At 33.6% G+C, this 18,810-nt stretch overlaps 1 protein-coding gene and 1 non-coding gene across 5 annotated transcripts in view; one reads left to right on the top strand and one right to left on the bottom strand.

Annotated features, from left to right (window-relative positions):
• The window catches only part of SUGT1 (SGT1 assembly cochaperone of MIS12 kinetochore complex), a 62,557-nt gene that overhangs the window by 34,651 nt on the left and 9,096 nt on the right, over nt 1-18,810 (bottom strand). For 3 of the 4 annotated variants that reach the window (XM_077158386.1, XM_077158387.1, XM_077158388.1), the window contains exons 6-12: nt 18,176-18,246; nt 16,970-17,023; nt 15,955-15,971; nt 13,933-13,967; nt 13,619-13,654; nt 9,353-9,449; nt 8,597-8,704 (exon numbers count right to left, since the gene is read on the bottom strand). In XM_077158386.1, the coding sequence (XP_077014501.1) occupies nt 8,597-8,704; nt 9,353-9,449; nt 13,619-13,654; nt 13,933-13,967; nt 15,955-15,971; nt 16,970-17,023; nt 18,176-18,246 (418 nt within the window). The remainder of the gene's footprint in view (nt 1-8,596; nt 8,705-9,352; nt 9,450-13,618; nt 13,655-13,932; nt 13,968-15,954; nt 15,972-16,969; nt 17,024-18,175; nt 18,247-18,810) is intronic. The other variant, XM_077158389.1, reaches the window with a different exon arrangement.
• LOC143681770 (U6 spliceosomal RNA) lies at nt 7,853-7,959 on the top strand. Its single transcript, XR_013174830.1, has one exon. It is a non-coding gene; the product is annotated as a U6 spliceosomal RNA (small nuclear RNA).

Genomic DNA, 18,810 nt, shown 5'->3' with positions numbered 1-18,810 from the left:
AAATAGTTTTAAAATGCTATTTCATTCATTTAAAGAATCTTAACTCTTCCTATTTTTATTGCAAATTATATTTTCACTTTACTAACATTTAACCTATAGCTATGCTTTATATGGATAAGCAACATTCATTCAATCTTGAAGATAGGAAAGCAAACAGGATTCTCAAACCAAAGAAACAGCCCCTTTAAACCACAAATTTTTACAGAATCGTTAATTATAAGCAGATTCTTGCAAAAGGCATCCTTTCCTCAATCACATAAAAGAGTAAAGGTATTTGAAAATATATGCAAAGCAAATTGTTTGAGCACTTTTCCCTTACTGTCATCACTAAATAAGCCTCAGGAACTCAGAACAGGATTTTATTTATAATATTTTAACTATGTCTCCCTCTGCTGTATGAAAAAAGACTCCAAGATTTCATCACTTATATCTCTCAAGATATAATTGAGAAAAATTTTTTCTGCCGTGTTTCCCATAAAATGCAGTTTAAGAGTTGATACCCAGAGGTGTAAATCTCCCTGGCCACTTGGAACCTGACTCCCGGGGATGAGCCAGGACCTGGCATCATGGGAATGAGAAAGCCTTCTCGACCAAGAAAGGGAAGAGAGAAATGAGATAAAGTCTCAGCAGCTAAGAGATTTCAGAGTTGGGAGGTCATCCTGGAGATTATTCTCACGCATTATATAGATATGCCTTTCTCGTTTATGGTGGTGTTCTAGAGTGGCTAGAGGGAAGTATGTGAAGCTGTTGAACAGTGTTCCAGTGGCCTTGATTCTTGAAGAAGAATGTATAACTATATAGTTTTTACAATGTAACTGTGTGACTGTGAAAACCTTGTGTCTGATGCTTCTTTTATCCAGAGTATAGACAGAGGAGGAGAAAAAAAAAAAAGGATAAAAAATAAATAACGGGGAGATGAAGGGTAAAATTGAGTAGACTGAAATCCTGTGAGTCAGTGGGAGGGAGGAGCAAGGGATATGGGATAAGTGAGTTCATTTTTCTTCTTTTTATTTCTTTTTCCGGAGTGATACAAATGTTCTAAAAATGATCATGGTGGAGAATACACAACTATGTAATGATATTGGGAGTGACATTGTATAATATGGTTGGACTGTATGTGTGTGGATATTTCTCAATAAAAAAGTCAGTGAAGGATCTTTAATCTACTTAAGTCTGTCTAAGTGAGGATGTTCTCCTTCACCCTTTGTATCAGTTCACTTTTTTAAACATTTTATTCTAAAAACATTTTATACTAAATTACATGGCCCCTTGCAGTAACTTGTACATAAAATGCTAAAAAATCATGTTTCTTGTCCTGAGTAGAATTAATCATAATAAATGTATATCTGGAGTTGTTGCTATGAAAAAATGTTGATTGTTTTTTAACAGATCAAATCCTGAAATTGAAGTGTTTTATACAGCTAATTGCAAATATAACCCTAAAGTTATTTCTTGAAACACAAATGGGATACGCCAAACTTTCTAATTTCTTATGTTCTGTAAGCTTCCAGGTTTTTATAACTAGAAGATTATGAGATAACAGGGTTTGGGGTTTATATTTACACATATCTTTCTCTCCTCACATTTAGCCCGTATTTCTCATCCCTTGGGTGGTTCTGCAATTAGTCATCATGTAAAATCATCATGGTCTTTGTGTTTACAATATTACCATGTGTGTTGTTTTATTTAATCCACTGCTTAATAAGTGTGTTGTTTTCCTATGATTATATTGTGGTTAATATGGCATAGCATAGCAATATTTTCTGATAGCTTTTGTTTGGGGATTATGGAGTGCTATTTTGTTTTTTTGGCACTTTGCATGAGCTATCTTGCTTTTATCATGATGGAATTGCTTTTTTTTTCCACTTGTTATTTTTTGGAGTTAAATTTAACTTTGTATGATTATACTATTATACCAATCTTTTCAGTGTCTTAGTTTACTGTATCATTTTCCATTTAAATTCTTAATAAACTGAAAAAAGTTATAGTCTAGCAATGTTACATATATGTACATTACACATATATACATACATATGCTTTGTGTGTATATAAATATATGAAATATAGATAGAGATTCCAGAGTCAGAACAAGAAAACTAATCATCCTTAACGCAGAATTTAGAAAAACCTAAGCAAAGAAGTACTAACTTTGGTTGGCAGAAGTAAAACTATTCCTTCTGGGCCATGGTGAACAATTTAGTAGTTATATGAAATAGGGAAGACATTTAAAGTCTATAAACCTAATGTGCATCAAAGGAATCATCAAGAAAGTAAATAGAATGGGAAAAATATTTGAGCCATATACCTCAGAAGGGTTTAATATTGAGACTATATAAAAAAAAACCTCCCACAAGTCAACAACTAAAAGACAAACAACCCAATTAAAAAAATAGGCAAAAGACTTGAATAGACATTTTCCAAACATAAAGAAATGGTCAATAAGCACATGAAAAGATGCTAACTATCAATAAGCCTTCAGGGAATGCAAATCAAAATCACAATGAGGCACCATTTCACACCCTATAGAATGGCTAGTATTAAAAGAATGGAAACAAGTGTTTGCAAGGATATGGAGAAAGAGGAACATTGGTACATTGTTGATGGGAATGTAATATAGTGCAGCTTCTGTGGAAAACAGCTTAGCAGTTCCTCAAAAAGTTGAAAATTGAATTACTACATGACCCTGCAATTCCAGTGCTAGATATACTCAAAAGAATTGGAAGCAGGGACTCAAACAGATATTTTCACAATGATAGTCACAGTAGCATTACTGCTATAAGATGGAAGCAACCCGTGTCTGTCAACAGATGAATGGATAAACCAAATGTGGTATATACATGCAACAGAATATTATTCAGCTAAAAAAATGAAGTTCTGATACATATAACATGCATGAACCTTGAAGACATTATGTTGAGGGAAATAAAAGACAAAAGGGCAAATACTGTATAATCTCACTTACATGAAATAATTAAAATATGTAAATTCAGAGTCAGTATTAGAATACAGGTAACCAAAGCAAGGTTGAGAGGAGAATAGAGAGCTAATGCTTAATTGTTACAGAGTTCCTATTTGTGGTGATGGAAAAGTTTTGATAATGGATGGCATGATGGTGGCACAATACTGTGAACATTATTAATACCACTGAGTTGTCTGTTGAAAGTGGTTAACATAATTAATTTTAGGTGGTATTATTATGCTACCGATAGAAATGTAAAACACAAAGAGTGTACTTTAAACTATGGACTGAGTTAATAATATACTTCAATAGCAACAAAGGAACCAACTAATGCAAAATTTGTTATTAACAGAGAAAACTGTGGGGAAGGGAGAGCAGTATATGCGAACTGTACTTTCTGCATGATTTTCTGTAAACCTGTAGCTGCTGTAGTAAAAAATTAATAACCAATGAGCCCATTTTTTTCTCTCCTATAAAACTAAAACTAAGAATACTTATTCCGCCAACTTCATAGGGTATACATCAGAATCCAATTTAGATTCATTCACTGAACAAATATTACTAAGCACTATGTACAAAGCACTGAGCTAGTTCACTAATTTAACAAATAAAAATAAAGCATGGAATATACTTATACTAAAAAATTTTTTACTGGATGAACTGTATTTTACCTGGTAACACTAAATGGGGGCACAAAAAAAGACAAAGATAAAGCATGCTTCTTATCCTTGAAGGACTTGAAGAAAAGCAAGGAAAATAAAGTGTATATATAAACAACTTTATACAAGGGAGAAAAATGGTTATGAAACGTTTTTTAAAACAGAGGAGCTGCGACAATAATGTAAGTACAATGAATGAAGCTGAATGTGAGAATGATAAAGAGGGAGGAGGACTAGGGGCACATATGAAATCAGAAGGAAAGATAGAAAGAAAGACTGAGATAGTATAATTTAGGAATGCCTAGAGTGTACGACAGTGACTAAATGTACAAACTGAAAAATGTTTTTGCTTGAGGAAGAACAAAGGAATTTCAATATTGCAGGGTATCGAAAAAAAAAGAGAAGGGCTGAGGCAAAAAAGGGACTATGGGAACATAGTAAGGAGGGATGGGAGATGGTTAGGTACAAAAAGCACTCAAAAACTTGGAGAATAAAGAATCAAGCAATGACAGTGCTTAGTTACATCCTCAATTCTAGTATTCTGTAAGTATACTTCTTCAGTAAGTACATGAGGTGGCTCAGTAAAACTAAATTATTAACCATCTATTTGAGCAAGCCAGTCTACATTCAAATTATTTCAAATGGACATACATTAAAAACCTCATGATAGAAATGTATTAAAAAATCAAACTCATAATTTTCCAACCCATTTGCCTCTCAAATCTACCTTCAGTTTTGTACCTGATAACATAAACATTTTTATTAACAAATTTTATGTTGTGTAGATGGAGCCAGGGACAGACTAAAACTTTGGTATGACTTCACTCCTTTGCTCACTCCCTATCCTTCCAAATAACTGTTTGAAATCTCTTCTTCCTAAGTAGTTTTATTCTTTGTAATATTCAAAGAAATAAATTAAAGGGCAGATCCTTTTAACTATTTGCAAAAACTGTTGCTGTTTTACTTTTCATTTCCTGCTCTAAACCTCTGCAGTGTCTTTTCTCTGTAGGCTCCCATTACCATTTCTCCATGACATAAGCTGGACCTGATCCTATTCCATAGGAAAATTCACATGTCCTTAGAACTTAAACTCAAATGTTAATAACAAAGTATACTGAAAGGTGTGTACAAAGGAGGTGTGTTAATAGAAAAGTCTACCTATAACATTCATTCCCATTAACTCATTATCATTACAACATCCTACAATTTTAAAGATGAAAAGAATTTCTTTCAGAGTTAATTAACCTGTATACTTCATTTTACAGTGCTGAAAATTTAGGTCTACAATCATTCAGTGACTCATCTAAACTTACATGACAAGCAAAAAACAGAATCAGATTTTTTAAATTTTCAATTCCATATTTTTCCCATTAAATTATACTACGATCCACATTTTTTGATTGCCATTTTAAATATTTCTGAATTCTAGTTTTACTGCATATTGTTCTTTCTGAAAATGTTAGAGAACCTAAAAATTAAATGACCATTCAAACTGCAATTTTAACTTTACATTATTCCTTCATAATAAAGTAACCTAAAATTCAGCTTAACTACAAAAAAACAAAACACACCCAAAAGAGTGGATGAAATCTTTAAATAACTTGTACCTTTAAACCTGTATGAGCAAGTGGCTGGAAAATAATGTACACTGACCCAAAAGTTCATAAGAAACCATACTGACTATACCAAATGATAAAAGGAGGCACGTTATTATGTATATCTATCTTCTGAAATAAGCATCTTTATTAAGATAATATTTCTGATCCTACTGTTTAATATTTAGAGTTGAAGTAACTGATATCTGTATTGATAGATTTTTTCCTTCTTTGCTTTGATATTAAATTGGTTTATGAAATATATTGTACAAACAGGCTTTACGATGATTACTCAGATTTTTTTTTTTTTTTTGCATGGGCAGGCACTGGCAATCAAACCAGGGTCTTTGCCATGGCCTACGAGAATTCTGCCACTGAGCCACCATCGCACCACCCTTAGATTTTTTTTTTTAATATGCCTATGAATAAACTAGGATACCCATTTTAGTGGTTAAGATTTCCATGTTAATGGTAAAAATATTTGTATTTTCATATTTTCCCGAAATAAGGAAAATATTTAGTAACATAGATCATTACTATAGCAATGAAGATAGTTTAAGAACTTTCCACTTGACATTTGAGAACATTCATAGCTTTGAGAGCTGACCAAATGGTATATAAGTTAATTTATAATATTAAAATTTAAGAATTTTGCTATCTCAGTATGTAGATTTTTTTCTTCTCTTAATTTTAAATTGGTTAATGAAACTTATTGCGCTTTAAACACAGGCTTTACAATGATTATATGGATACTTTATTTAAACATGCCCATGTTAAGCTAACTAAGATAATCATTTTTGGTGGTTTTAGGTGCATTGTTCGTTTTCTTAAAAAACTTTTTTTTTTGTCAGTACAGTTTTTTTTTAACTTTTTATATTAAAAAAATTAACAAACAAAACATTAAGATATCATTCCATTCTATATATATATCAGTAATTCTTAATATCATCACAGTCACATATTCATCATTTCTTAGAACATTTGCATCGATTTAGAAAAGAAATAAGACAACAGAAAAAGAAACGAAACAATAACAGAGAAAAAAGATTATATATACCATACCCCTTGTTTTCATTTACCACAAGATTTCAAACTAAATTTATTTTAACATTTGTTAAAATTATTTATTTTTATTTATTTTTATTCCACATGTTCTACTCTTCTGTTGATATAGTAGCTAAAAGGAGCATCAGACACAAGGTTTTCACATTCACACAGTCTCATTGTGAAAGCTATATCATTGTTCAATCATCATCAAGAAACATGGCTACTGGAACACAGCTCTACATTTTCAGGCAGTTCCCTCCAGCCTCTCCACTACATCTTGAACAACAAGATTATTTACTTAATGCATAAGAGTAACCTCCAGGATAACCTCTCAACTCTGTTTGGAATCTCTCAGCCATTGACACTTAGTCTCATTTCACTCTTCCCCCTTTGGTTGAGAAGGTTCTCTCAATTCCTTGATGTTAATTCTCAGCTCATTCTAGGGTTTTTCTCAGTCCCTTGATGCTGAGTCTCAGCTCATTCCAGGATCTCTGTCCCACATTGCCAGGAAGGTCCACACTCCTGGGAGTCATGTCCCACGCAAAGAGGGGGAGGGTGGTGAGACTGCTCGTCATGTTGGCTGGAGAGAGAGGCCACATCTGAGCAACAAAAGAGGCTCTCTTAGGGGTGACTCTTAGGCCTAAATTTTAAGTAGACTTGACCTATCCTTTGTGGGGTTAAGTTTCATATGAACAAACCCCAAGACTGGGGGCTCAGCCTATAGCTTTGGTTGTCCACAATGCTTGTGAGAATATCAAGAATTCAACTTGAGGAAGTTGAATTGCTCCCCATTCTCACCATTCCCCGAAGGGGGCTTGCAAATACTTTTCCAGTCACTGATCAAGTCACTCTGGGATTCATCGGGGCATCACTCTGGACAAACCAAGAAAATCTCATGTCCTATCTGAGATTCCAAGTACTTATGACATTCACTCAAACTATCTACATGAGTTATATTAGGAAATGATCTAGTCAAAATATAAATTTTGTAACAAACATTTTTTGCTTTAGTCTCACACATAAGGTGACATTTTAAAGTATTAATTTTCATCTGTTTTCAGCACCCTGCAATAATGACATTCCTTTGTTCTTCCTCATGCAAAAACATTTTTAAAATTTGTACATTGTACATTTCACTAATATTATACACTCTAGGCATCCCTAGATTATACCATCTTAATCTTTACCATCTATCTTTCTTTCTGATTAAAAAAATTTTTTTTAAAACTGGTCTTTCAGGGTGAGCAACGGCGGCTCAGTGGCAGAATTCTCACCTGCCACACTGGAGACCCTGGTTTGATTCCTGGAGCCTGCCTGTGCAAAAAAAAAAAGAGGTCTTTCATGCATATAACAAACGCAGCACACTAATGCAAGGTGCTAATAGGGTGCTATATGGGAACTCAGTATTTCATGCATGATTTTTCTGAAAACCTTTAATTAAAAATAAAATAAATAAAATTTTTAAAAGATTTAAAAAAAAAGAGTATTTCTAATCCTAAGTACATGAGTAATGTTCAGACTAAGTGGATTTTTATGCAAAGCAGTCCTGGAGTGTGGTGGGGAGGAACCTGACACTTAAAAATTATCATTCTGTGCTCGATTCGGCAGCACATATACTAAAATTGGAACGATATAGAGAAGATTAGCATGGCCCCTGCACAAAGATGACACCCAAATTTGTGAAGCATTTCATATTTTTTAAAGCCTAGTGTCTGGTGCTCCTCTTGTCTACTGTATCGACAGACAAGAAAAACATATGGATTAAAAATAAATAAATAATAGGGGGAACAAAAGTTAAAATAAATTTAGTAGATTGAAATGCTGGTGATCGGTGACAGGGAGGGGTAAATTGTATGATATGTATGAATTTTTTTCTATCTTCTTGTTATTGCTTTTTCTGAATTGATGCAGATGTTTTAGGAAATGATCATGATGATGAATATAAGACTATGTGATGATAGTGTGAGTTATTGATTATATAACAAGAACGGAATGATCATATGATAAAAATGTGTTTGTGGTTATGTTCATAAATAAAAAATAAATAAATGAATTTTTTTCTGTTGTCTTTTTCTTTTCCTGAATTGATGCAAATGTTCTACGAAATGATCATGATGATGAATATGCAACTATGTGATGATATTGTGAATTACTGATTATATATGTAGAATGGAATGATCATTAAAAAAAATTGATCATTCTTATTTACGTCTCTTTTAAAGATATGTGTCTGAAAGCATCCACACTTACTTTTAAGTTTATCATAATATGGGTATTCATCAACGTTTCTACATTTTGAAAATACTACCAGCAATAATCTTTTTCGAATGTCTTACCTTAGTGGACAGTACTTTAAATGTGCTCTGTTCTGGTATAATAGGATGAAGAAGTCTTAGTTTCATAGTGTAATCCTCTCCAGAAGAAAGTTTCACCAAAGCAGAAAACTAATGAACACAAAATTAACAACATATTTTTCCTTCACATGGATTCTCATATACATAATTAAATAGCAGAAAAGAAAGTATTTCACAGAGCATAAATTTGGCATTTGAATTTCAATGAAACCCACTACCCAAAAGCAAAATAATACTTATGTATAACAAAACAAAACTGTTAATGTGACAACATATAATTCTACTACTATTATAAGTATCTATCATAAGGTTCTCTCCCAAAGGCTAAGAAACCAAGTTATTAAAAATGATACTCGTAATATTGCTGGTAAATTTTAATACTTGAATAGATCACAAAACAAAAAAACCGAACTTTTCATGAAGTATACACCACACATGTGTAACCAAAACACATCTCACTGTCAACCAAATTCTGCTTTAAATTCCAAATCTAAAGAAAAAGATAATGAAAATTCAGCTATACTCACCATTAATACATATTCTATCTCAAAAACTTAAAAGGATCAAACTGAAAAGCAGTGCTTCAGATTTTATTCAGCATTTCCTACATTACCTCAAGAAATGGGATGTTAGCTGACAAACTGCTCTAGATTATTCCTCAATAGACATTATATTTGCAAATACTAGTATTTAATTCCAACATAAAAAATGGTTCAAAGATTGTAAGATTAAAATGACCTCTTTTTCTGAAAATTCCACATTTACATCATTCTTCTGAACATTCTTGATCATAAGTGTAATGATTACTTGAGATTCTGTCTGATACCAGTCATACCTGTTAAAATAAAGAAAGAAACCTAAACAGAACTTATTTTAAGTTATTGCTTCTTCAATGTTTTGACAAGATAAAAACTACATAATGCTATTATGTGTGTGGACAGGATAGAACAGCCCAATCAAATGAGAAATCTTAAAAAAAACATACATTTTGCTTCTTTTTCCCTCATTCAAAGCATTCATAGACTAATAAGAAAATTCTCTAAAATCTTGAAGCTACTAAAAATGAATGATGTTTCATGCAACTCTACCTAGAAATATAATACCATGTATAACAGATATATGAAACTATTTTACTTAATACATACAGCAGTTTTAAGAGCTGCTAATTTAGCTTTTAGCTTCTGATACTCGATTTCTTACATTGTAAAAAGCCTTTTTTTTTTTTTTTTTTTTTAAATCTGGGAGATGTTTGGTACTTAACAAAAACTAATAAAATCTCTACAACTTGAGAAAAAATCAACTGGCCCATAAATGTAAGGGACGATTTTGGACTCTCATTTTATGCTACTGATATGTACAACTCTCCTGCCAGAACCAGACTGTCCAGATCACCATATTCAGTATTAAATCTTGGAATTGGTAAGTGTGATTCCTCCAACACAACTGTCAACATTGTTCCCATTGTGCAAGGTTCTTTGATTAGTTTGTCAATTTCTGTAAAAACGTCCTCTAGATTTTGGAAGTATTGCCATCTTACATTAGTGTGAAACAATTATGCACCCCAGAAAAGCCATGTTTTGATCCTGATCCAATCTTGTGGGGCCAAACCCATTGTTTAGGGTGGTAAACTTTTACTGGATTGTTTCCATGGAAATGTAATACACAGGGTTGTGTGTGTGACCTTTTGGTTAGATTACTTCCATGGACATGTGACATACCCAATTGTGGGTGTGACCTTTTGCTTAGATGGAGATGCAACTCCACCCATTCAAAGTAGGTCTTGATTAGTTTACTACAGTCCTTTAAAAGGGGAATCATTTCGGAGAAACCTCAGATGCAGATGCGTGGAGGACAGGTGCTTCAGAGGTGACAGAGACATGGATGTTTGGAGATGGTTGGAGTACCTACAGAGAGCAAACGCCTAGACATGGGCAGAGCCCAGCAGACATTGCCATGTGCCTTCCCAGGAGATGGTAAGCAAGCCAGAACCCAGAGTTGTGTCCTGAAGGAGCTAAGATGTTTATGAATGAAACCACTGGTATCAGAACCTGTAAGCAATGGAAACAGGAATAAGGACCAGCAGACACAAGCCATGTGCCATCCATATGACAGACACTGGTCTTTCTTTGGAGTTAAGGTATTTTTCTCTGGATGCCTTAAGTTTGGACGTTTCTATGTCCTTAGAACTGTAAATTTGCATCTTAATAAATTCCCTTTATAAGAACCATTCAATTTCTGGTATACTGCAATATATTCCGGCAGCATTTACCAAACTAACATGGGGAATAAATTTTATCTTTTACCATTAAGAATGATGGATCCTGTTATTCCTAAAATTCTGAGATACTGAGCTGTTTAAAACTTGGTCATTCCCAGAATCTTCAGATATTTATGTGACACCTGAGACTAAGAGATAAGAGTTCTGAAGCTATGAAAGTCAGCAGTACCCCATACAGGAACTGTTTCTAAAAAGTTGAAAAAGGGATCAGACTTTTAAATAGAGATATGAATGAAGCTGATCTGGATAGCACTAAGTTAAAGAATACAGGATAAACGATGGCATCATCCATGTTTTAAAACTTCAACTTCTCTGTGAGGCAAAAGGAAAACATGTTTATTTGGTGCAAAATTGGTATTTTAGGTAGTGAATTTCCTAATTTAACTTGTACTGTCAGTTCAGTTGAACACCATAAGTACATGTAATTGTGAACAGGAAATGAGATCTTATTGGTTTGCCCAGGTTACCGTGATGCCTTGATATATCCCAGGGTAATTCGGGTAGTGAATAAAAAAGTATCTGCAAGGTCCCCTTGGAGGACTGGGGAAAAAGAAGGAAATATTCAACCTTACCATCTGGGTAAAATCTGATATTTTTGCAAGCAGTGGGTACAACCCAATCAATAGGCTGAGCCCTTGATCTTGGGTTTCACCCCTATGTAATTTATTCCTGCAAAGCATAGACTAAGCTTACTCAAAATTATGCCAAAGAGTCACCCCCAAAGAACCTCTTTTGATGTTCAGACATACCATCTCTCTCTAAGCCAACTCATCAGGTGAACTCACTGCCCTCCCCACCTACATGGGACATGACTCTCAGGGATATAAATCTCCTTGGCAACATGGACAGAACTCCAAGAATGAGCTGGGACCCAGCATCAAGGGATTGAGAAAGCCTTGACCAAAAGGGGGAAGAGAGAAAAGAGACAAAATAAAGTTTCAGTGGCTGAGAGATTTCAAACAGAGCCAAGAGGTTATCCTGGAGATTAGTCTTATGCATTACATAGTATCCCTTTCAGTTTATGGTATTTTGGAGTGGCTGGAGGAAAGTACCTGAAACTGTTGAGCTATGTTCCAGTAGCCGTGATTCGTGAAGATGATTGTATAATGATAAAACTTTTACAATGTGACGTGTGCTTGTGTCTATTGCTCCTTTTATCCAGGGTATAGCAGATGATAAAAATAAATAATAGGGGATACAAAGGGTAAAACAAATTGGGTATATGGAAATACTGGTGGTCAATGAGAGGGAGGGATAAGGGGTATGGTATGCATGACTTTCTATTTTTCTCTTTTTATTTCTTATTCTGAAGTGATGCAAATGTTCTAAAAAATGTTCATGGTAATAAATACACAACTATATGATGATACCGTGAGCCACTGCTGGTACACCATGTATGTAATGTTTGTATGTGGAGATTTATCAATAAAAACATATTTAAAAAAGATAAAAACCATAGTCAGATAAATAAGAGCTCCACCTTGAGGAACAAAATAGCAAAGTAACTGGTGATTCACAGTAGTAATTTTATAATCAATTTTCTTTTATGGCCTGTGCTACTGGAAGAGAGTAATAAAGAAGACAATGCCCCCAAACCTGTCCAGTGTATGCACATGCTTTCCTGATATTCTGGGATTCTACTTTTATCTTTAATATTGTTGTCCTTAAGTTAACTCAAAGATGAAATTATTCTAAATAGTAAAGTTATTATAAACCTTCAACAGAATGGTATTTGCTCACTTTACCCTAATACTAAAATGAAGAAAACACTTATTATCTCAATTTACAGATGAGAAAACTTAAGCTCAGCAAGGTGATGCAATCAGCTCCAGGTCTCATAGCCAATGGCAGTGACACACCGGACCCAGGTCAGCCTGACTCCACACTCCAAGATCTCTTAGTAGAAGCTGGGAAACAGTCCTGAGCATAGGTAGCAGAAGCAATAGAACTAAATTGAAAATGCTAAACAAGTTTAATGTTGGGCTGACAGGCCCAACATTAAACACAATACCTTCCTTCAATCTCAAGGTGGGTGGGAAGACTTGTTTGCCTAGAAATTCTTATTAGGTACACTTTTCCCACTTTAAGCATGTAGGGAGTCTCACTTTCAGATTAGGCTGAACTTCTTTATAAGTTCCATGAAAGCAAGGCTTTATCTTTCCTGCCACTATTACATTTCCGGGACAAAGTACAGTCCTCGATATAGAATATATTCATTAAATCAATGTTGGATACTTTTATACTTTAATACCATAATTATTATTTGATGATTATGTGCCCTACCCCTGCTGCTTCCACCAGCTGGTAAAAATTTCCTTGTCTATCATGTACTTGTGTTTTATTCTATATCTCCCCCAAAAGAGCATGAATAAATTGTTTTATTTTTTAATATTTTCAAGCTATTTTAGGTAATTTAAGTAATTAGATTAAAGAAATTATGATTAAAGGAATGAACTATAGAGTCTTAGTCTCTCTTTGAAATTGCGGATGCACAGCTCCAGGTCAACACCTTATTTCTTTCTTTTACAGTCCTAAGAATACAAGAGGCACAAACGGCTAACACATTATTTAAAATAAAATACTTGCTAGATGCTTCTCCATTATCATAGTTGCTGCCCTAAGCAACAGTCACTTTCAATTCATACAATGGTCCTATGAAAAATTTAATCCAAATAAAAAAGCCTGGCAAACTACAATCCTATTAAGTCTATTACTAATTTACATACCTGTATAATAGCATCAGTTTAACAGGAAGGGGCTTTCTTTAATAAATGGAAAAGTGACAATAATATGGAATCTGGTTAAGCAACTTCAAAGTTGAGAAGTGATTTGAATGTAACCCAAAATACATACACTACTTAGTAAACATTTTGGAATTAGTGTTTGATAAGGCCATAACTCAATTTTAAAAAACAAATTTCAGAACACTTAAAATCACAGAGTAAGAACTTGCTTACTATCAAACCACAGAGATTTTTTTTTCCTTTAAGGATATTTATCATGCATTGTTTTAGTAAAAAAAAAAAAAAAAACCACTTACTTGATTTTTGACTGATGAGTCCGCTGGGAGGCAGACTGATTTTAGCAAGTTGAATAAGAAAGATTTTTATGTTAGTTTGGCAATTGTATATTAACACGCATTAATTAATAACTGATCCAGCCCTATAGTTATTTAACATGAAATTAATTACCAAAAAAACTTCCTTCAAAGACAAAGCTTGGGTATCCATAACTGTTTTGAATAACTAGTCCTCAGAAGAAATTATAATGTTCAGTATTTTCATAATTTTATTACTTTCAATTTCCGAACTAAAATTTCTCTTCTACACTAAAAGAAACATTAAAAAAAAAAAACTTTGTAAGGGTATGATTAGAAAAGGTTACTTATATAAAATTTCCAGGTTACGATTCTATAACTCCCTAAACTAAAAACAGTACCATTTTTTTAAACTATTTTAAAATATTAAAGTGTAATAGTCAGGCTATAACTATCATGTCAAACATTAGAGAAACACTTCCATGGTACCTTCCTAATAACGTCCTAGTGTTTATTTATCTAATGCTAGTATTTATCTAATGCTCTGAAAACATTAGAGAAGCACTTCCATGGTGGCTTCCTAATAATGCCCTAGTGTTTACTGCCCTTCCACAACACTATACAATTGTCCATCAAAAAAACAAAACGATTCTTGAACAATCCATATTTTACTAATCTTAACTGTGTGCCAGTTAAGATGTCAAATCTATAAGAACTTGCTCTGGGTCACAGATGGCTTCAAGGTCCTCCCTGAATGAGAAGGGAAGAGATGGGGTTTGGGGGAAGGAAATAAAACTGCTCAAGAGATCTGAGAATTACTCTCCAGTGTAACGAATGAGAAATAGTTGAATATAGAGGATAACGAATGGAGATACTGTCTAAAAACAGGTGATTCCAGTTCATCCTAGTACAAGGATAAAACTGGACCGAACTTCGGGGGCAATAAAATGCACTAAGGCTAAACAGCCACTGTCTTACTTAGCAAGGCCTTTTCTTTGTTATCCAAATACCATTTTGCTGTTTTCAGGTCTAATGCCAATCCCAAATATTGTTAAGACCTGCACAAAACCACTAGTAAGTGAAGAATGAAGATAACTTTTGAACACCTCCTCCATTCTATTCCCCACTCCCACCCCACCCAGAATATGGACAATGATGGAGATACAAGGATAAATGCGCAGGGCTCACTTTTAGCAGTGTTCCAAACCCTAGTCACATGTGCAACTATCTTGCTCAATGCTCTTAACAACCTGTGTGCAGTAGATTATCTCTATTAGACCCAGCTTATGCATGAAGAAAGCTCAGGGAATAAGTGACTTTCTCAATGTCACAATGTAATTCAGGAAGACAGAAATGTTAGACTTCCTTTAGAGATGAAGAAAGAGCCCAAAAAATGTTAATTAACTGCCCATAAAGAGAATTAGGACTGCACACACCTCCTGACTCCTAGTCATTTATTTCTTGGGTAAGTATATAGATGACGGCTGCTGAAAAAGCATTAGCCTTAAAAAAAAAAAGATTAGCCTTAATTTAGAAAAAAATCACACAATGTTCAACTGCACTATAATTTTAATAACTGAAAAGATTTGAAGAACTTCATGTTGACAGCAAAAGGAACAATAAACAAAACACTGAGTAGAGATAAACCTTTCCAGATTTCAGTTAATCTGTGTGTCTATTTTAGCATACCATAGGACACAAAGTGCTTTCAAGGAATCAAGTGTTTAGTCTAAGTAAATGTGACAACTTTCTAATAAGGAAAAGGTAAGAAATAATAATCTCAACCATATTAAAACATACCCAATCAACTTGATTTACATACTAACTTCATTAAAAGTCTAATAATTCTATTTTTATTTCACCAAAAATCTATTTTATTTCAATTGCAAAAGGAATAAAAATTTAAAGGGCATTGCTCAATATTTAAATGAAAGATAGGTCATTCTGATTCCTACCTCAAATATAGGCTATATTTGAAATTTAATTGTAATTTAAAATCTGAAGGGATAAAAACTTTGGACTTACCATCTCAGATTCTGATCCTATTAAAAACATAAAAAGAAACATTTCAGACAGTATTGTTTATAGGTTAATACATACATAATTTCTATGGCACACATATACTGATCGAGCAAGTTAATCTATGAATTCCTAATAAAGGAAGGTGGTTTAACTTTGCATACTATAATAACTTAGACTCTTTACTAATCTCTCATCCTTACACCATGATACTATTATAAAACAAATCCATTCAAATCTCCCTTTCAGCATAGAAACTAGGCAAATCAGCATACCTGTGGGAATCCATACCCAAGGGAATATATATCGCTGAAAATGTAAGTTAAAAAGTTAAAAACACATTTGTATGGGATGTTTTGGGTTTTCTTTTTTATTTCTTTTTTTTGGAATAATGAAAATGTTCTAAAATTGATCATGGTGTTAAATGCACATTTATATGATGATATTGTGAACCACTCATTGTATACTTCAGATGGATTGTATGGTGCGAGAATATATCTCAATAAAACTGCACTTAAAAAAAGCACATTTGGGGGCGGGCCGCGGTGGCTCAGCGGGCAAAGTGCTTGCCTGCTATGCCGGAGGACCTCGGTTCGATTCCCGGCCCCAGCCCATGTAACAAAAAACGGAAAAACAAAATACAATAAAACAAGAAAATGTTTAAAGATGTTTCCCTTTCTTCCTTCCTTCCTTCTATCCTTCCTTCCTTCTCTCTGTCTTTAAAAAAAAAAAAAAAAAAAAAAAAAAAAAGCACATTTGTTTAAACAAAAAAATTTCAAGCTTTTTTTTTTTGTTTGCTGTATGGTAGGAGTCACATTTCATTCTTTTTCCAAGTGAGTATCCCATTACTAGAGCACCAATTGTTGAATTTTTTTCTTTTTCTTGGGGAGTGCACAGCCAGGAATCGACCCCAAGTCACCCGCTTGGCAGGTGAGAATTCTACCACTGAGCTACCGCTGCGCCCCTTACAGTTTCCTTTTTTAAAAAAGATTAAAAGTTCATGGGAAACCTATATACTTACCAGTTTTAGCTTCTTGACATCTTTTAATCCAGATAGTGAAATTAGGATCTGCGCCTAAATGCAAAGATGTGACTGTAACATTCTTCAACTATATGACAACATTCATTCAACAAATACTTCCTGAATACCAGTTATTTGCTAAACATTGTTCGAAGCACTGGAGACTCAGCAGTGGAAAAAAACAGACAAAAACGGCTGTCCTCATAGTTTATAGTAACCTTCAAGTTATAACTATAAACATACCAACTGGTTTAACACATTCATTGTTCATCTTGAAGAATCTTTATTAAAAAAATACTTCATTTTAAGTACAACCTTACTACATCACAGATACAGATAATCTGCATTTCCCTCTACTCTGTTGCTCTTAAGCTTCCACTCACATAATGAAATCAGACCTGAAAGAGATTTCCAATATGCCTTCAGTTAAGGGTTGGGTGGAGGCCTGGTAACTGGCAAGTGGATTGAAGTCCAGGAGTCTCTTCTCCCAGTTTGTTCTCCAATGCAGCTACCTATTTTGTTTACTATTTGCTTAGAGGCTTTACTTGATAGCCTGCTTTCACTATCAATATCCAGAAACATTTTCATACGTTGTGAGTTCTGTAGTAGTTCTAAGTAACATGACAGCCAAGAGATTATAGAAAGTAAATCATATATGTAAAAATAGTAATGTAAACATGTACATAAACAAACTATTTACTTTTGAAGACTAGAACAATGATTAGAACTAGTCACAGCGCCTAATGTTAAGAAAAACTAAAGTTCGCTAAGTAAAAGCCTACTACTTAAGCTATGTGAAGCTTCACTTCTCCATAAAAGACTCTATTTCAACATTTTCTACCACAGCAACCTGAATAACAATTTTGATTGATCAAACATCTGAACAAGAGAACAAATCAAACGTTTACTTCCTCCTCAGAAAAAAATAAAGCCAGACTATTAGTAGGGGGAGCACACTGAATGTTTAAATATAGCTTTTGTCTTCTAAAGGTAAAGTTTATCTGTGATCTAAATGCTAAAGAAAGGCCAATTTAATCAATTTTAAGTGAACTCAAATTCTGTAATTAACATGAAATGTCAGTAAGAAGCAGAAAAAGGTGTTGAGTTTTTGCAACTAACTGAGATTATACTAATGAAATTCAGCAATGATATTTACGTAACATATCAGAAATAATGAATTAGCTAATAAAATTCTAATATACTTACTATCTAATTTCTGTCCTTCTGTAAAGGTCTCTAAAGCAGCAGCATAGTTTTTTTCATGGTATTCACATATCCTGGCATAAGCATATTAAAAACAAATACCACATATACATGAGATCATTAAAATTAACCTTCTTTTTCTAAATAAAAAATCCTAGTATTTTCTACTGCCTAACAGAATTTAAGTATATATGTTAAGAAACGAATTAATAAGTCAAGAGATTTTCTAAAATACTGTACTGTAGCTCTTGCACAATTTCCATTAAAATCCAATTTTGGAACTCACTTCAGAAAGAATTTCTTGATTTTAATTGTATATACAGGCATACCTTGGAGACATTCCAAGTTTAGTTCCAGACCACCACAAGAAAACAAGTATTACAATAAAGCCAGTCACACAAATTTTTTTGTTTACAAGTACATCCAAGTTATGTCTAAACTATACTGTAGTCTATTAAGTGTGTAACAGCATTATGTCTAAAAAAAAAATACCCACCTTAACTTAAAGATACTTAACTGCTTAAAAAATGCTAGCCATCATCATCTGAGCCTACAGTACATTGTAATCTTTTGCTGGTGGAGGGTCTCACCTCCATGTTAATGGCTGCTAACTGATTAGGGAGATGACTGCTGAAGTA

Source organism: Tamandua tetradactyla, chromosome 4, assembly GCF_023851605.1.
Source record: "Tamandua tetradactyla isolate mTamTet1 chromosome 4, mTamTet1.pri, whole genome shotgun sequence".
Taxonomy (NCBI): domain Eukaryota; kingdom Metazoa; phylum Chordata; class Mammalia; order Pilosa; family Myrmecophagidae; genus Tamandua; species Tamandua tetradactyla.
This window is presented reverse-complemented; position numbering and strand designations above follow the sequence as displayed.